This window comes from Amphibalanus amphitrite, unplaced genomic scaffold (genome assembly GCF_019059575.1).
Source record: "Amphibalanus amphitrite isolate SeventyFive unplaced genomic scaffold, NRLGWU_Aamphi_draft 000898F_arrow, whole genome shotgun sequence".
Taxonomy (NCBI): Eukaryota; Metazoa; Arthropoda; class Thecostraca; order Balanomorpha; family Balanidae; genus Amphibalanus; species Amphibalanus amphitrite.
In genome coordinates, this window is record NW_024882392.1 from 108,418 (window position 1) to 128,197 (window position 19,780).

The window sequence follows — 19,780 nt, forward strand, 5'->3', positions numbered from 1 at the left end:
TTGCCGATCGATAGAGAATGAACCAGGAATTCACATGGATCCTAAAAATATGCATTTTCAAAAAGCATAGGCGGATACAGATCATTGAGATTCGGGGTACACAAAAAGTATAGTAAATAAGGTTTTTGTTGGTACTGTTTCTAAAAAGGGTGGCAATGGTCTTGTTATGTTACAATTTTCTTATGAGAGAACGACTAAAATTGTATTGGTCATGCATAGGCGGTGTCAGGGCACCTATGTTGGGAGGTAAAAAATAACCCCCCTTTTTGGACGCCTGGATCCGCCTATTATAGCAAAAACGTGTCAAAAGAGGATGCACAATAACTTTGTATATGTTATCACATGATACCTTTCATTCACTGTTCGTAAAACTGGTGCAGCATCGTGATCTTCGCCCAAATGACTCGCTTCACGAATAGGACCCCCCGATTCCCAGTGCTTTAGAGCCGCCCCTGGTAAAGTTATGAACTTGAAATTTTCAGGGAATGTGCCCAATTTAGTTTTAGGAAAAGTCAGAAAATTTCAGCATCGTAGCTTCAGCGGTTTCGGAGCTATTCCCGAAAAACCTGAAGGGTGGATGAAAACACCCCCCCTGCCACTAATAGGGTTAAATTGAACTTTTTGAGCCAAACACTTACACATATGATAAAATGAATGTAACCATCGTGTTTTACGCCCCAAATTACCCATAACACATGTGTCACAGGCTGCGAATATCAGTTTTGATTTTCGAGGATATGTGCCTACCGGGTTGACCTGACCTTGACCCTGACCTATGCTTGACTGACCCCTACATGGAGCTGGAACTCTTATACACTCTTGTATATGATGGATTGTGCACCGTTTTGACAGAGTTTATGACGAGAGGCGCCCATTGCGAAGTCCTGAAGTCCATGCTACTGAAAGCCCGATTTCAGGTGTTTGACCTGACCTTGACCCGACCCGTGACCTCAAAATTCAACTTTTAAGTACACATCTGAAGCGTCTCGTCGCGTTCTTTCGTTTGCCGCCTCGTGCGTTTCGCTGCGCCTATTGGTTCTCGAGTTATCGGCTGGGGGCGTTTAACCGAAATACCCCAGCAACTGCCGGGTTAAGACAGGCTCATGAAGGAACACAGATGCCTTCCCAAAGCTACTAATATAAATAATAAAAAGGTGGACAACCTTTGCCAAAAACAGATCGTGATAATTATAAACGTAGTATTTTGTAGTTAGGGCCCGTAATTCGTTCCACCGTTCTACGTTACAGGCACTCTAAGCTCTTGCTGCAGTTTATTGTGTGACAATATCCTCCTCATCATATATGCATGAGTTGCATACTTTCCTCTATTTTTAGATAAGTATTAAATTTGCTTGGATGGGTATCTGAATATCAGAAATAGGAATCACTTCACTAGGATAAATCAAACACAACACAACTAAATAATACACCGTTATTTATTTCCGTCTGTATATGGCATCATTCTAACATAAAGCAAAATAGCGCAAAATGTGCGTGTTGATAGTCATATAACGCTATGGATGTAGATATTAGAATATAGAACAGGCACGAAAATGAATGTAGAATTTACAAGTAAGCGTAGAAGAATAAGCTTACTTCGGTTTGTTAGTTAGTTTAATTTCGTGGTCCTAGATGCTAGAAGTCCAGAAAAAAATCGCCTGGTTAAGCTTGCCATATCATCAAAAATCGTCAGATGTATAGCTGTTTTTTATCGTTGTTTCTTTAACTCATGAAAGGACAAAGAGTTACAACAATTTACAGTTGATCCTTTTACAATAAGTACAGCACCATCCTTTGAAAGCCTTGGGGCATTCAGTGAAAGAGCAATATTGCCCTTTGCCGGTGCAAGTCCTCTTGCATTTTTCTGGAAGAAGGTCAAAGGTCAGTTGTCTTTCGTCACCATTTGTACAGCGGGATCGTTTGTGCCGTATTGTTCAAATTAGCACACGAACCTCTTACGGATAAGGGAAATGATTATATTGTGAAAATATCCAATCTTTACCACGTGTCCATGGTCAATCGGGAGCATAACTTTTCTCGAACTCCTTGTCACAAGCTATACGTAAAAGAGGATCGGCTATATAAAATGATAAAATGACCACCCTCATATTCATTTTCATATTGCGCCTATACACATAATGGATAAGGTAGTCCACTTTTACTGATACAGTTCATAGGCGCCCATGGAAACTGGGTCATTGTTAGTTTTTTTTTTTTTGGAAGGGGGAGGGGGTTCGCGTAATAAAAACATGATTTTCTTTCGAGACAGTGAACAAAAACAGGTTATATTTTTATGAACACGACATTGAGAGAAATATTACCTGATACGTCAACGACAAATAATGAAACGTTTCATCTTTAAATTGTTCTGAGAGCATGCAGCGCCATGCCAGGGCTCGTAGCATTATCTTTAAGATATGTGAGAGACAGCCGTTTTTTCTATACAAATTCTGATGTTTGGAATTTCGTCTTACCCATTGTCACGCCAGGTCGGCAGCACAGTTTCGCCTTGGAACACCGCTGGCAGACTTTGCCTCCCTTGTACCCACACGAATCACCCGCGTGCTTGCAGTACTGAACGTCTGTAAAATAGAAATACCGAAATGAGCATATGCGGGACACATCGGTTCAGTTCAGTGCAGTCCAATTCATTTTAGCTGAGCAACAGGAACAAACCAATTAACAACCCTCTGCACAGGTCATGACGTAGTTCGCGTGCTACACATGTCGTTTGATAGTATAAATATTTTTGGTAGGCATACTCAAAAGAAATTTCATAAATAAAATATATGAATATAGAAGATTGCATTCTAAAAGAATCCTCGACTGAGACGGACCCATTTCCTAGTAGCGACAAAGTACAGCTCAAATTATGCAATCAGACTGACTAAATTTCCATCAAAATGATATATATATTTTTTTGCATCTGTTTTGCCTGAATATTATTAATATTATTTAATTTGCAAAACAGTCGCAATGGATAATCCTTCTATAAACTTTCTATCACTCCTTTGGTGGAATTACTGCACATACGCGGAGCTGTTGGCCTCTGAGGTCTCGGCCTCGGCCGTCGGGTCTTGCAGCAGTGGCCTCGGATGTCCCGGGGACAGAATTTATTAGTGCAGTACTTGTCAGGGCCGTAGCATATCTGCTGGCATAGCTCTGAAAAAGACGACAGACAATCGACATGCGTTTCGAGTATATGCTCCATCGCTTGGTAGTGGAAGGCGTTTGTTGATATTGTCTGTTAGTTGTGACTTATGGGAAGATAAAATGTTTTAAAGTCGTGAATTATGTGAAGCACGCTTTATCCGACATAGTGACGGTTTACATTTTTATTTTAGCCCCACACAACATGGCACTGATCGATACCAAACGGCAAATAACATTATATGTGTTCGACGTTACTTTTTACCACACATACATGGATTTTGGCCACTTTTGCTTCATTTTCATAGCTTAGCGAGTTCACTTACTTTTTGTGATGTATGGCTGGGACTTGCAGCAGTAGCCAATGTAGTCTTTGCTGCAGCCCTTATCGGTGCAGTACTTCCAGCGTCCGATGCAGTGTCGGTCACATTCGTCTGAAAGGACAACAGTCGCTAAAAACGCATGCAAAGTGCCATTTCCCTCTCAACCAATAGGTCAGCGCATCTGTAAGGCACACACAAACGAAATATTGTAACACATACATATACTCGTATAGTTGGCGTTCACGTTGACTTCATTAAAAAATCGGAATATTTAAGAAATTTGAAAGCACATACAGATGTTGCCGTGTCACGGCGCATGCGATTACACAAATGTTCGTGGTGATTTAAAGACGTTTTTAGGTTTTTCTCTAATTGCACCTTCAGTTGCCTACCTCTTGTGATTTTCCATGGCTTGCAGCACCATCCCTTGGAGTTGTGGCCGCACTTATTCAATGTACACTTTTTCCAGAATACATTGCAATGTTTCTTACATTTGTCTGAAACAGCATTTGATGTTGTCATGCTCCATTAAAAACACGCCAGCCACTCAGGTTTCGCTTTTTTTCTCTCTAAGAACAGTAAGGAATGCCTTTGATTCCATGCATTAAAATCTAATTTACCTGATAACCCATTTGAAATGGAATTCACAATCGACCAATCCAGACGAATCGAATTTAGTACGATCCGCCGACCATCACCAGGACCTACCAATGGTATTTGTGATGTTTTTCTATGAATACAAATGAATACTTTGTGTAGCACGCGATACCAATTATATTCATAACTCAACGGAAAATGGAACGGTAAAGTGGACTCCACAATGGATTCTAAAACTATGTTCCCGAGACTATTCCTGCCCAAAACCTCGTGAAAACACCTAAAATATTATAGATATAAATATTAAATATGCCTGCGCTAGATCGAGCGAAAGGGTGTGGTGCTGTGAGTCGTAATTAAACTCACCCTTGGTGACTCCTTTCTTACAGCAGAGCTTGTGGCCACACCTCAGGCAGACCTTGTTCTTCTTATAACCGCATGTATCGCCGTAATGCTTACACCTGGGGATGTCTGTATAAAAAACGACAAAATTAGCGTGGAATCACAATTCTTATCCCAATGCTTGAGAGAGGTGAACAAATGTTCCATCGCCTGATGTGCTACAGCCCGTGGGTTATTCTGAAACATAATAGTCGTTTTAACGAGGGGTATCCGGCGAGTGCACCTAATTTGACCAAATCTGCACCTAATCTCTTTTACAGCAAATATCTTCATTTTATGAACCTATTTCAGTGTTTAACCCTATTAGTGGCAGGCTCCTGGCTACCCCTATTAGTGGCAGGGGGGGCTGTTTACGACCCCCCTTGATATCTCGAGATCTAACGGGCCGATTTTCAAAATTCAAACGGCATTCGATTTCGCTGAACGTGATCTACATTTCTAAAAAAAATAAAAGTTAAAAATGTCAATAGGGGGGTAGAGGGGGGTAAAAACGGGTAAATTGCAGATACATTTTAGACTGTTTATCACGGCCAGGTTTCTGAACCAATCTTAACGCAACTTTTGCCGATCGATAGGGAATGAACCAGCAATTCACATGGATCCTAAAAATATGAATTTTCAAAAAACATAGGCGGATACAGATCATTGAGATTGGGGGTACACAAAAAGTATAGTAAACAAGGTTTTTGTTGGTACTGTTTCTAAAAAGGGTGGTAATGGTCTTGTTATGTTAAAATAACGACTACAATTGTATTGGTCATGCATAGGCGGTGTCAGGGCACCTATGTTGGGAGGTAAAACATACCCCTCCCCCTTTTGGACGCCTGGATCCGCCTATTATAGCAAAAACGTGTCAAAAGAGGATGCACAATAACTTTGTATATGTTATCACCTGATACCTTTCATTCACTGTTCGTAAAACTGGTGCAGCATCGTGATCTTCGCCCAAATGACTCGCTTCACGAATAGGACCCCAAATCCCAGTGCTTTGGAGCCGCCCCTGGTAAAGTTATGAACTTGAAATTTTCAGGGAATGTGCCCAATTCAGTTTTAGGAAAAGTCAGAAACTTTCAGCATCGTAGCTTCAGCGGTTTCGGAGATATTCCCGAAAAACCTGAGGGGTGGATGAAAACACCCCCCCTGCCACTAAAAGGGTTAATCATTGATGCTCTCTGATAATAGGGCAAGGCAGGTATATAAGCAATTAGTGCAACCCTAGCTGATAGCTAGTAAGAGACACACTGAACCTGATTTTTTTTTTTTTAATTTAGTCCGAACCTTTTGATAGGAAGGATTCACAAGGACAGAGCCACCGCTAAGCGAAGCTTGTTGCGGTGACCCTGCCCTCTACCCTCCGATCGCGCAATTCCGGTTCTATGGCAGAATTTAGAGTCCAAAGTTTAACGTGCGCACATAGCCGCGCACGGCCGGTCCCCTCACTGACTTCGCCTGGCTACGGCCTGCCACCAACCGCAACCATACCTGTCAGGAGGCCCATAAATGTCAAGCGCCCGTCGCGCTTCGAACCCGGACTGTTATAACCGTGGACGCGTGCTCTCACCACGCGGAGTCCAACGCTCTTCCAACTGAGCTACGGGACCGGATTTGACCAAATCTGCACCTAATCTGCACCAAATGTGCATCAAATGTGTACCAGATGACCGTCGTGAAAACGGCTAATACCACTAGGAATACCTGAGGAAGTGTGGAGTCAGCCACAACCTTCTTTTATATAGAAAAGTAATGTGGATGAGTCAAAGTACAAAACAAATCACAACAAGACAGCGCCCGAAGCTAGATAAGATAGTCTTTTGTATTTGTATTTGTATTTGTAAAAGCACGAACTATCCACACGGAAGTGGTTTTTACAGTTCTTAGTTATGTGAGGTACGAAAAACGAGGGAAAAACAAACGCGACACACATACAAATGAAAAAAAAAAACATACATACGCATTACGCACTCATTCTTACTAAAAATCAGCTTCAGGTCTAATAGTTTAGTTAAATAGTTTTCATAGTCTAATCAGAAATAGCAATGCTCGTAAATAGCGACCACTTACAAATACAGCGGCGAAGGACGATTCCGTTCCTGGATTTTTGTTTGCACGTTTTGTTCTTTGGACACCATTTGCCGCCATAACGGCAATGTTTGGCTGCTGGACCTGGAAGTGAAGTGAAAATTACGTCAGCGACGTACCTGCAATGTTGCTAATGCTCATCTCGACATGCATTATTAAAGTAAATTAATTGTGATATTTTATGTATTCGAATCAGTTGAAGCCAATTTCCCCAATACTTTATCTTTTTGTCATATCTAAATGCTGAAGCAGACCCCTTCGAAAGTCAGAAAATTGTATGCGAGAGCCTATTATTCGCTCACATCAATCAATCGCATGGGGGATAACATATAAAACATACATGATCCGATTTCTTGAACGTAATTTAAGGAACGAATTTCATGAACGTATTTTGAGATGATGAACGTAATTTCATGAACGTAATTTCGTTACAAAAAATGAAAACCTATGATGCAAATCTCACCCAGTTTCGATCGTCGTCGACAGCAGAGGCCTTTTCTGCTGAAGCACGGCACACAGTTGCGCTTGTGATATTTACCGCAGAGCTGACCAAACTCGTGACACTTGGGAACTGAAAAATATAAATATGACACATACAAAATATGCATTTACTCTATGCTTGTGACAGCTCATTATGTGGACAAATTCCACATCACAGAACGCACCACCCAAAGAAGACATAAAACGCGTAAATACACTGGAACTCATGCACACATTTCAATATAAATATTGTGGCATACATATGATATATACTTCATATTAACCTAATTTCCAATCGCTGTAGACATTTTTATGATTATATAGTTACTTGCAAGAAATCTGAGTTGAAATGGAAAGTGAAAAAATCAGCTCACGTTTCTTTTTGGACTCGCAGGTATATTTGCCATGGCCGATTTTCTTGCAGTGTTTGCCATCGGGGCAGAACTTCCCGACAAGGTAACAAGAGGATTTTCTATCATGATGATGTCCGCATGTCGTATGGTCGTGGCTCTTGTATTTAATGCCGCAGTAGTTCTTGTGGTCTGGGAAAGAAATTACCAAAGTATGAATTAGCGCCAAGACCGACTACCTATGAGAATGTTTAATTTACGTTCTTACCAAATCTTACCAGAAAAACGCTTTGCGGTGTAAAATGTGACTTGAAAGTCAGGATATCATTTAGCTACTTGAGACTTGCATCCCAAGTCCCAACTGAGAGAAAATGACAGTAAATTTTCCATGTTGTCATTAGAATTAAATGAAGTTGAACTCTACTATGTTTCGAACATTGCATCCCATTATATGAACTATATGCAGCGCGCACGTCACGCACGTGTAATCACAAGTGGCATAGAAAAAAACATAACCGAAAGGCGGCTTATCATCCTGTTCTGCTGAAGAATAGTATTAATTTACCTATGATGGCCGCACGTCGACAACAGAGCCCTTTACGCAGGTAGCAGTGCATACATTTACGGCCGTGGGCGCAGTGCTTGGTGACCCGGCTTTTGGAACATTTCTTTATTTCATCTGTAGAAAAAGTACATGCATAAAGTGAGCTGAAGCACTGTTGGGAGTTTTCCGGGATAGATTCGCTGTACAGTTGCTGGAGCAGTGACATTTGCAGTTTGTTTTACTTTGAATCTTGACTTAGTTACTTACGTCATTTTTTTTAATAAACAAGTGTACGCTGGAAATTGTTTTACGAATAAATCAACACAGCTATCCACTCACGTTCGTTTTTGTGATCCCAGACGCAGCGTCGACCGTGTGATGTTTTCTTGCAGAGTTTTCCATCGGGACACCAGTCACCACCAAAGCGGCACAAATGGGCTGCGCCGTCTGCCGAACCGAAACACTTATAGACAATCAGGCGTATGACCATTGACATTTCTTACCAAAGAAGGATATGTTATGGAGCGAGTGAAGCGAGCGTCGTCTGCCGTAGATTAACGGAAATTTCTGGGTATAATCTTGAATGCTTGCATACGTATCTCATCTTATCTTACGCATCTTACTTCCTTCCACTCAATTCCGACCTAATGAAACCTACAAAAATGTAAGGCAAGAGAATGAAAACCGTCACAAAGTAAAAACGTACCGAGCTGATGGCGGTCACGACACTGCAGATAGCCCCTGTGGTCTGGGACGCAGTTCTTGTACTTTCCGCAAATATCGCCGAATTCTCGGCATTCCTTATGATTTTCTGAAAGTGAATCCAAGTCATTGCAGTAGTATATATAGTTCATATGTTGTAAAATGATTATATATGTCAACTTATAGGTTGATTGCTTTGTGTCTCACTTTACATTCCCAGTCAACATTGGCCCAACAATGTACAGAAATGGTTCGATACTACGCACTTGCTTGTCAGAGTTAACCTACAACTCTAAACACCTTACCTTGCGCGCCGACGACTGCTGCGCACAGCAGCACCAAAAACGGAAGAGCCCTCATGGTCGAGGGCGAGCTGCAGGCACACAGCCAGTTCTGAACAAATGTCATGTTATATACCGAGCATTCTGTGGGCGGGGCAGCTGTCCGACATGTCACTCAGTTCCATGGTTCAGACAAATCAGCGGGTAGTCAGATGGTAATGTCACCTACGCTGTCACTCAGTCTGTCTGTCTGTCTGTATGATCTGTCTGATCTGTCTGATCTGTCTGGTCTCACCAGTCTGTCTGTTTGTCTGTCTGGCTGATAGCCTTTTTATGATAGTCTGGCTATTTGCCTGTCTTACAGCTTGTCTATTTTTTTCTGTCTATCTGTTTACATCTTTGTGATTGTTTATGTATCTGTTTGCCTGCAGAAGATGGAATGGCGGCAGGCACCGGTTGAGGTTCAGCATCGGCGAGCAGGTGTTAACCCTATTAGTGGCAGGCTCCTGGCTACCCCATATTAGTGGCAGGGGGGGGGGCTGTTTACGACCCCCCCCCCCTTGATATCTCGAGAGCTAACCGGCCGATTTTCGAAATTCAAACGGCATTCGATTTGGCTCTACGAGATCTACATTTCTAAAAAAAATTAAAAATGTCAATAGGGGGGTAGAGGGGGGTAAAAACGGGCAAATTGCAGATACATTTTAGACTGTTTATCACGGCCAGGTTTCTGAACCAATCTTAACGCAACTTTTGCCGATCGATAGAGAATGAACCAGGAATTCACATGGATCCTAAAAATATGCATTTTCAAAAATCATAGGCGGATACAGATCATTGAGATTGGGGGTACACAAAAAGTATAGTAAATAAGGGTTTTGTTGGTACTGTTTCTAAAAAGGGTGGCAATGGTCTTGTTATGTTACAATTTTCTTATGAGAGAACGACTAAAATTGTATTGGTCATGCATAGGCGGTGTCAGGGCACCTATGTTGGGAGGTAAAAAATAACCCCCTTTTTGGACGCCTGGATCCGCCTATTATGGCAAAAACGTGTCAAAAGAGGATGCACAATAACTTTGTATATGTTATCACATGATACCTTTCATTCACTGTTCGTAAAACTGGTGCAGCATCGTGATCTTCGCCCAAATGACTCGCTTCACGAATAGGACCCCCAATTCCCAGTGCTCTGGAGCCGCCCCTGGTAAAGTTATGAACTTGAAATTTTCAGGGAATGTGCCCAATTTAGTTTTAGGAAAAGTCAGAAAATTTCAGCATCGTAGCTTCAGCGGTTTCGGAGATATTCCCGAAAAACCTGAGGGGTGGATAAAAACAACCCCCCTGCCACTAATAGGGTTAAATGCAGCATTGTTTTTAGGTATATCAATTTATTTTATGTTGACATTTCCAGAAAAAAAAACAGTAAATTCAGATCCACCTTATGAAAACCACTTGTGCCGTCGAAGGACACAAAATGGCCTGTGCCGACGAGGGGTAACTGGCGCCGAGCAGGGGGTGTTTGAACACCCCATTGCGGTTTTTCGCAGCTATCTCAAAAACGGCGGCACGGAGCTCCGCCGTGTTTGACACACCTTTTTATGAATCTTTTTTCACATATTGTAAAAATGTCAGACCCAGGTCGCCTTAGGTCAGGTCACCAGGTCACGTCAAGTAACCTCACCTCAGAAAAAGTTTGACTCCTCGTCATAGCTACACCGACTGAACAATAGCCTTACAACTTTCAGAAATTGATCGGTGTAACAGTACCTACAAAATGTTTATCTCGAAATTTTGATATCGGTGACCTAGGGTCAGATTAATTTTGCGACCTCTCCATTACCTACATATACCTAAGTCCTAAGTCAATGGGAGAAATTTGAAATGCGCCTCTTTTGGACGAATGTCGTTCAAAACCCTCTGGCACATTGGTTCATAGGTCATAAACATGACACACTGAATCGGAAAAATGTACCTGTGATCCCTCTGTGTGCCCCTGAGGTCATGTCAGGTCATGAACGGTCACCAGCAGTGTTTTGGCTACAACTTTTGATAGAGACGTGCTAGAGCGGTGAAAAGACGTCAGATGTGTTCAGCTCGACGATACGGATCGACTAATATGCAACATGACCCTTTTCGGTCAGGTCATGACCTAGACCTGAGGTCAAATTTTCAAATAACCTTTCAAGGTCAACTTATAGTTTATTCGACGCGTTTTGACAAGAGGAACACGATCCTGACAAAAGTACTGTCGTAGTTCCCTTGAATCAAAAAATTAGTACCGTAAAACATTTTCCGTGAAAACGGCTATTTCTAAAGTTTTTGCTCTCTGTAGGCTAAACCGTTGACCTGAGGTCAAATCTAAGAACAAGGCTCAGAAAGGTCTGTAAAAGATCTATCGAATGCGATTTTCCCGGGGCTGTAGCTCTATTGGTTCCCGAGTTAGCCGTTGGCAGTTTCCAAAATTGTTGAAATGGACTGAATTCGACCTTTGATGGCCTCTGGCGACCTAACCTTTGACCTGACCCAAAAAATGACCCAGAGTATTTCCGTCCTTATTTTTGACGTTCTTTCGAATGCCGCTTACTGCGTGTCACTACGTGGCCCAGGAGCCGAGTTAGACGGGGGGTGGGGTGTTCAGACATTTCCCCCGAACCGGCGCGGAAGTCGCTGAACACCGGCCCGGGGCGGGTTTCAAAAATTATTTCAAAAATAAAAAGTTTCAAAAAGTTACAAAAAAAATGAAAAATAATTTTCAGGGTCAAAGCACAGTTCATGCGTCGCGTCTCTACGATAATAACAAGATGCTGGTAAAATAAATTTTGTCACTCTGTTGAGGTTACAATTATAATTGAAGAGAAATATTTTCATAAGCAACTATTGTAGGGGAAAGTGACCTTATACCGCACTGCTCCTAGTTACGCACGAGAGCAAGGAAATCATCACTATATAGATGTCATTACAGTTTGATTATTATCAGCTGAATGCGCTGCGCCAACGCGTCTGCCTTTTCTGCACCACGTGCGTCGTGCGAGTCGATACAGTAAGTTTGGCTTATATCTGTTGTAATGAGACATCTTTCTGTGAAAAGTCGATGCGACTAAATGGTCAAAAAATGCTGCAACTAATAATGCAGTGTTCGATATATCCCGAGTTTAGGAAGATTGAATACGAGGGTAGGCTTCTGACCTGTGCGTCATTAGGATCAAAAATGTTCGCTGCTCACGTTTCTCAATGTCATTTTCACCCGAAGTGTGTCAGCTTTGTGATATGGAGAATAAAGGAAGAGTGTGCGTGATTAGGAAGTAGGAAACATGTTTTCAAAAACGCACAGTGGCGCGTCCTTAAAGGCGCACAGTCTCCATAAGTCTCCAATCTGAGGTACATATGTACAATGGATATCAGATTTGAGTCTAGTCCCTACCTACATAAAACCCAAGCAAACCAACCAACCAACCAACCACTCCAACCAACCAACCAACAAACACACAAATTAAATGACGGAAAGGCGCCGAGTTCATCGGAGGTCATCGGAGGTGGTTCAATTTCGTTTTTATCACAAAAATGTAGGGACCATGTCTCCACTTACCTGACTTGATGGTATCTTGGGCACTTTTTTTCTTTTTGCCCTTCTGAAAACTCCCCAGCCTGTTTCGGGAAGCCATGCCCCCCCCCTGTTCGCAACACGAGGCTCACATTTCTTTAGCTCTTTCTCTACATTGGACCAGGCCGGGAATGGAATAGGTGATAGTTTTCGAGAAGAGGGATTAAGAGTGACCTTACAGCTGTCCAATAGGAACTAAGACACCAAAGTAGCCAAGGTTGGTCAATGATCACGAATGATGCGTGCCGCGGTTTTTCCTCTATTCATGAAAAGCCTCAGCGGGGCGGCGGATAACCGCCCCCACACCCCGTCGGTGCGCGGGTTAAGCTATGGCAAAACATCCCTGCACCTTTCCCTGCTCGCATTTATCTAAGCTTTCAGAAGTCACTGTAAACAGAACTGCCATGAGCAGCAAGAGGTCCTCAATAACAGACTGGTCCATGGCAACTTGTAAATGTTTATCGCTCAGTTTGTCGGTCACGGGACCGGGCCGCGTCACCGGATGTGGTGCCTCCGACAGAGGTCAGCCGCACCGAGCTCTAAAGACCTTCTGCCAGCTCCGAGCCGTCAGTCCGAGGTCGGCAGCCGGTGCTGGCGGTTCCTCCTACTGAGCCACCATGGCTAGAGGCTGGAGAGGAATCCTCGTGTCGACCTTGCTGGTGGTGTCTGCCGGCTGTTCCGCAGCAGCAGCAGCAGCAGCAGCAGCAGCAGCAGCAGCAGCAGCCGCAGCAGCCGGCCGCCCTGCCCAGCGCCACTGCCGACGAGATGTTCATCATCATCGCAAGAGCAGTTCAGCAAGAGCTACGGCCTATCGCCAGAAAACTCGAGTCACAAGTGGAGTCGCTGGACAATAGACTGACTCTACTCGACTCTCGAGTGACTGAATGGACCACCCACATTTTAAGGAGCAGACAGAGTGAGCAGATGGAAGAGCTGTCCGGTCAACTGACTGGAATCACTTCGAGACTTGACAGCCAGCAATCGCAACTGAGCGAGCTCAACACCCAGCTGAATGAACAAAAATCACAACAAGACGAGACGGCAGCCTCAGTGAACAGCTTCAGAGCGCAACTAGACATCATCGTCACACAGCAAGGAGATCAACTCACACAGACGTCTCAACTAGCTACAAGGCTCGATAGCCAGCAATCTCAACTGAGCGAGCTCAAGACCCAGCTGAACAACCAAAAAACCCAACAAGAGGAGACTGCAGCCACCGTGAACGGCAATACGGAACGACTGGAATCCAATGTAACTTGGCTAGAAAATCAACTAACAAAGGTGTCTGGACTGGCCAACAGGCTCAACAGCCAGCTTGAATCACAACTGGACGAGCTCAGTGACCAGCTGAACGAGCAGAAATCAGTTCAGAACGTGACTACAGTCGCATTGGATAATCATAGTGATGCCACGACATCACAGACTGTCACTCCAGTGTCCCAGCTGGCTGAAACCATTAATAAGACAACAGCCATACAGGAGAACGTAGATCACCTGGTTTCCGAGGTAAAGCAGCTGCCTCCTCCCCGTGATTGCAGCGACATTCCTGTCGACTCCCCGTCTGGAGTCTACCTCCTTCTGCCCAGTGGTAACAACACACAACCACCCGTCGAGGCCTACTGCGACATGGAAACTGTCGGAGGGAACTGGACGGTGATCCAGCGGAGAGACGACATCAAACCCCACCAGGACTTCTTCCTCGGATGGGGGGACTATAAGGAAGGCTTCGGTAATGTTACCAAAGAATTCTGGTGGGGTTTAGAACACCTATTTCAGCTGACGTCATCAGGCCGACGGTACGAACTTCGTATTGATCTAGAGGCGTTTGACGGCAATCAAAGATACGCCATATACCAAGAGTTTCGTATCTCGTCTGAGCTCAATGGCTACGCACTGAGCGCCTCCGACTACTCGGGAAATACCGGGGATTGTCTGTGGTACAGCGTCGATAGCAAGTTTTCTACCCGTGACCGTGACCAGGACATGATCATCGGTCACTGCGCACAGAAGCATCAGGGGGCCTGGTGGTACGGCAGGAGATGCGGGTACAGCAGTCTGAACGGTCGGTACCGGGACGGCGGTATTGTGGACCAAACTGGAGTATGGTGGTACACGTGGAGGGGATATGAGTCAATGAAGAAATCAGACATGAAGATCAGGCCAGCCTATGGATACTACACACGAAGGAGGACATCACAGTGATGTATGCACAGTTGGTAACATGTGCACCATACCGCTACCACGGTCATCGATCCGGACACTTGCTACTGGTGTAATGTTAGAGTGAGATCTCTTACTTATATTACATTGCTCGAGCGGGGAACTCTGCGCTTTTCTGCGGATCAAAAGTATGATATGATATACAGATTATTTACCTATCTTTTACCTAATGTTCTTAGCCTCTAACTACGTGGTGCTAACTGTTACCCTGAAGTTACAATTGAAGAAAATATATCTGATTTAGTAATAGTCTATATAGCCGCTTAACAATTATAGCTTAAAGTTATATTTGAGAAAAATAGAACTTTAAAGCTTATATGCTGCTTGTCATGGGTGAAACTTTGACATCACCATTGGGGTCCCAAACGTCCAAGGGGGCCTCCAATTGCGGAAGCGGTAATTTACGAGCCACGCCAGGGCCTCCTCTAAGAAATTTTCATTGGGGGACCAGAGGCTCAGAAGCCAAACATGGGGTACCCCCAAATCCAGTTTTCTCATCGGATTTAGGCCACTTATTTTTCGTCACAGCTCTGATGCCATGATTTTTTTTTTAATATCGATAAAGAAATGGTAGGTCACCTGACCCTACTGGTGGATCCAGGCCAGCAGGGTGACATTGTATGTAAATATCCCCCGCGGCATCCGAAATCGACGAAAATTTCTGGCTTTTTCACTTTTGACAATAAAACACAATGCCTTTATAATAGAAAAAAAATTAACGGCACAGCATTGCGCAAGGAATCTAGCCGTAAGCCGACCCCAGAAAGTGTGAGGGTTAACCTTCGCCGGCACCTGGGGGGAGGGTCGCCACCCCCAAGTTAGTTTTTCTGCTCTACACTTAACATTTTTAAAGCTAGAAACCTGATTTTCTTTGTATAGCTGCTTTTCTATCTTTTCTCAGCGTCCATTGAAAATTTCAAGCTTCTGCGGCATTTGGGTTTGGAGATATGACCTTGTTCTTCAGGTCATGTCATGTCCTAAATGACGAATACCCAATATCTTGCGATGGCTATGGGCCTTGTGAGCTTTTGACACGCTGATTTCGGCTTTTTTTTGCCAGTCTTACCTCCCACCTATCATTGAACATGTTGTTCTGCGATGTACAGATGTCAGAGTCAGGGTCAAGGTCAACCTAGGTCATCTAAAATTATTGCGCTTTAGGCAAGCTGAATTTACTTTTCGTGAAGTTTCTTTGACTGTATGTTTAGTAAAAGCTTCTCAGTTCATGATCAAGTGTAATAGGGACACACAAACCGATCTGTGCACACATCAGTACATACACAGACATACACAGACATACAAACACATATCATTGACCTTGACCTAACTTGACGTGAAATGACCACAGCCAGCAAATTAGTCGGATAGTGTGACAAAGAGCTGTTCTAGCTCGCTTGGCACTAATACGGCAGCGTCATCGGTATATGATGGGTTGGCCCGCTGCTTGTGTAGGTATCTTATTCGACATCACCACAATTTTTTCTTACAAGATTTTAAGCCTTGCGGTCAAGAGCAACAGTTTCTTTGGGAAGTGACGAATCCAATGATACCAATTTTACCTCATCAGGTCAGTCATTGACCTTCCAGGTCAGGTCAAACTAAAGAATGTTGCTGTTTGGGGTCACCGTTGCCCGTTGGAATATCACGTGCGCTGCTCATCATGTACCGATGACGCTGCCGTATTGTGGTGCCAAGCCAGCTAGAACCTCTTTGTCACACTATCCGACTAGGTTTTTGCTGGCTGTGGTCATTTCAGGTCAAGTTAGCTCAAGGTCAATGACATGTGTTTGTATGTCTGTGTGTGTCTGTGTGTACGAGTATACTGATGTGTGCACCGACTGTGAATGTGTCCATATTACATGAGATCATGAACTGAGAAGCTTTTGCCAAAAATACAGTCAAAGAAACTTCACGAAAGTAAATTCAGCTTGCCTAAAACGCAATATTTTTAGACGACCTAGGTTGACCTTGACCCTGACCCTGGCATCTCTACATCATTGAACAACATGTTCCATGATAGGTGGGAGGTAAGACTGACAAAAAAGGCCGAAATCAAGGTGTCAAAAGCTCACAAGACCCAACGCCAACGCAAGATATTGGGTATTTGTCATTTGGGTTATGACATTACCTGAAGAATAAGGTCATATCTCCGAAACCAAAAACCACAGAAACTTGAAATTTTCAGTGGACGCTAAAAAAGGATAGAGCAGCAGCTATACGAAATATCCGACTTCTAGCAATCAAAATGTTTAGTGCAGAGCAGAAAAAAACTACCTAGGTCGGGGTGGGGGGTGTGGCAACCACTGCCCCCCCCCCACCATGTGCGGACGAGGATTACCTAAGTAATTTGAATATCAGGAAAATAATTTATTAAATCAGGTATTCCAACAGAGTCCCGCTTTTTTATAGGTGACCTCCGATTTGTGTTGCATCTAAGTTACCCAGGGGGCCTCTTATTTGTAATTGTAGGTACAGTACAGAGAGCCTCCTACTTCGACTACTTGCACAGAGAGCCTCCTAGCGTACATACGGCTAAGCTTCTACAGCGCCGGTCTCTTGTACGTACAGAGAGCCTCCTACTGTTACAGAGGGCCTCCTGTTTGTCTAGGGGGCCTCCTATTGGTTAACGGCGCCTCCTATTTGTCCAAGCGGCCTCCTATTCGTCTATGGGACCTCCTATTTGTCCAGGAGGCCTCCTGTTTCTCCAGAAGGTCCCCTATTTATCCAGGGGGCTTCTATTTTCCAGGGGGCCTCCTCTTTATCTAGGGGGCCTCCTACGTGTTCAGGGGCCTCCTATTTGTCCAGGGGCCTCCTATTTATCCAGGGGTCTTTTATTCGACTAGGAGTCTCATATTTGTGCAGGGGCCTCCTATTTGTCCAAGGGTCTCCTACTTGTCCCGGGGCCTCCTTTTTTTAAGGGACTCCTTTTTGTTAAGGGAGCCTTCTATTTGTCCAGGGGGCCTCCTATTCGTACAGAGAGCCTCTAGCTCCTACTTGTCCATGGAGCCTCCTATTTGTTCAAGAGGTCCCCTATTTGTCCAGGGGGCCTCCTATTTGTCCAAGGGACCTGTTATTTTTCTAGGGGGCCTCTTTGCCCAAGAGGCCTCCTATTTGTCCAGCGTGCCTCCTACATGTTCAGGGGGCCTCCTATTTGTCCAAGGGGCCTCCTATTGGTTAAAGTAGCCTCTTATTTTCCAAGCGGCCTCCTATTTATCCAGAGGGCTCCTATTTTTAGGGGGCCTCCTCTTTATCCAGGGGGCCTCCTTGTTCAGGGGGCCTCTTAATTGTCCAGGGGCCTCCTTTTGTGAAAGGGGCCTCCTATTTGTCCAGGGGGCCTCCTTTTGTGAAAGGGGCCTCCTTTTTGTCTAGGTCTAGGACCTTCTATTTGTCCAGGGGGCCTCTTATTTTTGCAGGGGCCTCCTATTTGTACAGAGGGCCTCCTACTTGTCCATGGGGCCTCCTATTTGTCCAGGGGCCTCCTTTTGTGAAAGGGGCCTCCTGTTTGTCTAGGTCTAGGACCTCCTATTTGTCCAGGGGGCCTCCTATTTTTGCAGGGGGGCCTCCTATTTGTACAGAGGGCCTCCTACTTGTCCATGGGGCTTACTATTTGTCTAGGGGCCTCTTATTTGTCTAGGGCCTCCTATTTGTCCAGGAGGCCTCCTACTTGTCCAGAGAGCCTCCTATTTCTCCAGGGGACTTCCTGTTTTCCGGGGGCCTCCTACTTGTTCAGGGGGCCTCCTACTTGTTCAGGGGGCCTCCTTGTTCAGGGGGCCTCCTACTTGTTCAGGGGGCCTCCTATTTGTCCAACAGGGTCTCCCATTTGTCCAAGGGGCCTCCTATTTAAACAGAGAACCTTTTATATGAATATCGGACCTCCGTTTGCAAAGTAGCTGATGCGTCTCGGGGGCCTCCACTATTGGGGTCCCAAAATGACAATTGGGGTCCCAAATGTTCGCATTGGGGTCCCACATGGGACCTCGAAAGTATACAAAGTTACACCCATGCTGCTTGTTGGCACATTCGTACTGACTGTTATCCTAATGTTAGTTATATTCAGGCGAAATGATGAAATGCTTGGCAAATACACTTATATACTAGTAAAGGGACAATGTTTAAATGATTGTGAGCCCACAACGAACAGTATGTAGATTGTAGGTAGTAGTTATTACTGGAAGCGGTAGATGGGCCGTATAACTGGCCTCGGCCTGTTGACAGTGTGACTGTGACTGTGACTGTGTAACTGTGACTGTGTGACTGACTGTGTGACTGTGACTGTGTGACTGTGACTGTGTGACTGTGACTGTGTGACTGTGACTGTATGACTGTGACTGTGACTGTGTGACTGTGACTGTGACTGTGTGACTGTGACTGTGTGACTGTAACTGTGTGACTGTGTGACTGTGTGACTGTGACTGTGACTGTGTGACTGTGACTGTGTGACTGTGACTGTGTGACTGTGAATGTGACTGTGACTGTGTGACTGTGACTGTATAACTGTGACTGTGTGACTGTGACTGTGACTGTGTGACTGTGACTGTGTGACTGTGACTGTGACTGTGACTGTGACTGTGACTGTGACTGTGACTGTGAGTTGTGACTGTGTGACTGTGACCGTGTGACTGTGTGACTGTGTGACTGTGACTGTGTGACTGTGACTGTGACTGTGACTGTGTGACAGGCTGTTTGAGCGGTGAGGCTGGTGAAGCTAAAAAAGAAACTGAGGAAGGGGCTTTACACTGTATGCCCCTGTTCTACATATATACCCTGCTGCTAGCAGTTCCTGCAGCCACACCTACCAGCAGTGGTTTACTCGGTGTCCCATCCCTGTACCCGCCCACTGGTGTATCTGTTTTCCTGTCCCACTCCATCCCATGTGTCGTCCCATCCCTACCTGCTGCGTTCGAAGGAGCTGTCACACCGGCGACAGTAGAATGTCGGCACAGGGGACGGCGGTGTTACACAGGGGACGGCGGTGTTACACAGGGGGACGGTGGTGTTACACAGGGGACGGCGGTGTTACACAGGGGACGGCGGTGTTAACTACACGGG

The 19,780-nt window shown here is 44.6% G+C and overlaps 2 protein-coding genes across 2 annotated transcripts; one reads left to right on the forward strand and one right to left on the reverse strand.

The window, feature by feature from the left end:
- Window positions 1-1,422: 1,422 nt before the first annotated feature.
- Window positions 1,423-9,038, reverse strand: LOC122367810 (spore coat protein SP87-like). Its single transcript, XM_043341231.1, has 13 exons — window positions 8,933-9,038; window positions 8,632-8,736; window positions 8,265-8,372; window positions 7,947-8,060; window positions 7,406-7,573; window positions 7,015-7,122; window positions 6,534-6,635; window positions 4,437-4,541; window positions 3,866-3,970; window positions 3,477-3,584; window positions 3,034-3,162; window positions 2,475-2,582; window positions 1,423-1,864 (listed from the first exon to the last, which is right to left on the reverse strand). Exons 1-13 carry the CDS (start codon window positions 9,033-9,035, stop codon window positions 1,746-1,748), a joined length of 1,482 nt encoding a protein of 493 aa, XP_043197166.1. The 5' UTR covers window positions 9,036-9,038; the 3' UTR covers window positions 1,423-1,745.
- A 4,238-nt stretch (window positions 9,039-13,276) lies between these two features.
- LOC122367819 (angiopoietin-4-like) lies at window positions 13,277-19,425 on the forward strand. The gene is made up of 3 exons (XM_043341246.1): window positions 13,277-14,240; window positions 14,519-14,573; window positions 19,410-19,425. The coding sequence occupies exons 1-3, from the start codon at window positions 13,277-13,279 to the stop codon at window positions 19,423-19,425; spliced, it is 1,035 nt and encodes a 344-aa protein (XP_043197181.1).
- The last annotated feature ends 355 nt before the right edge of the window (window positions 19,426-19,780 follow it).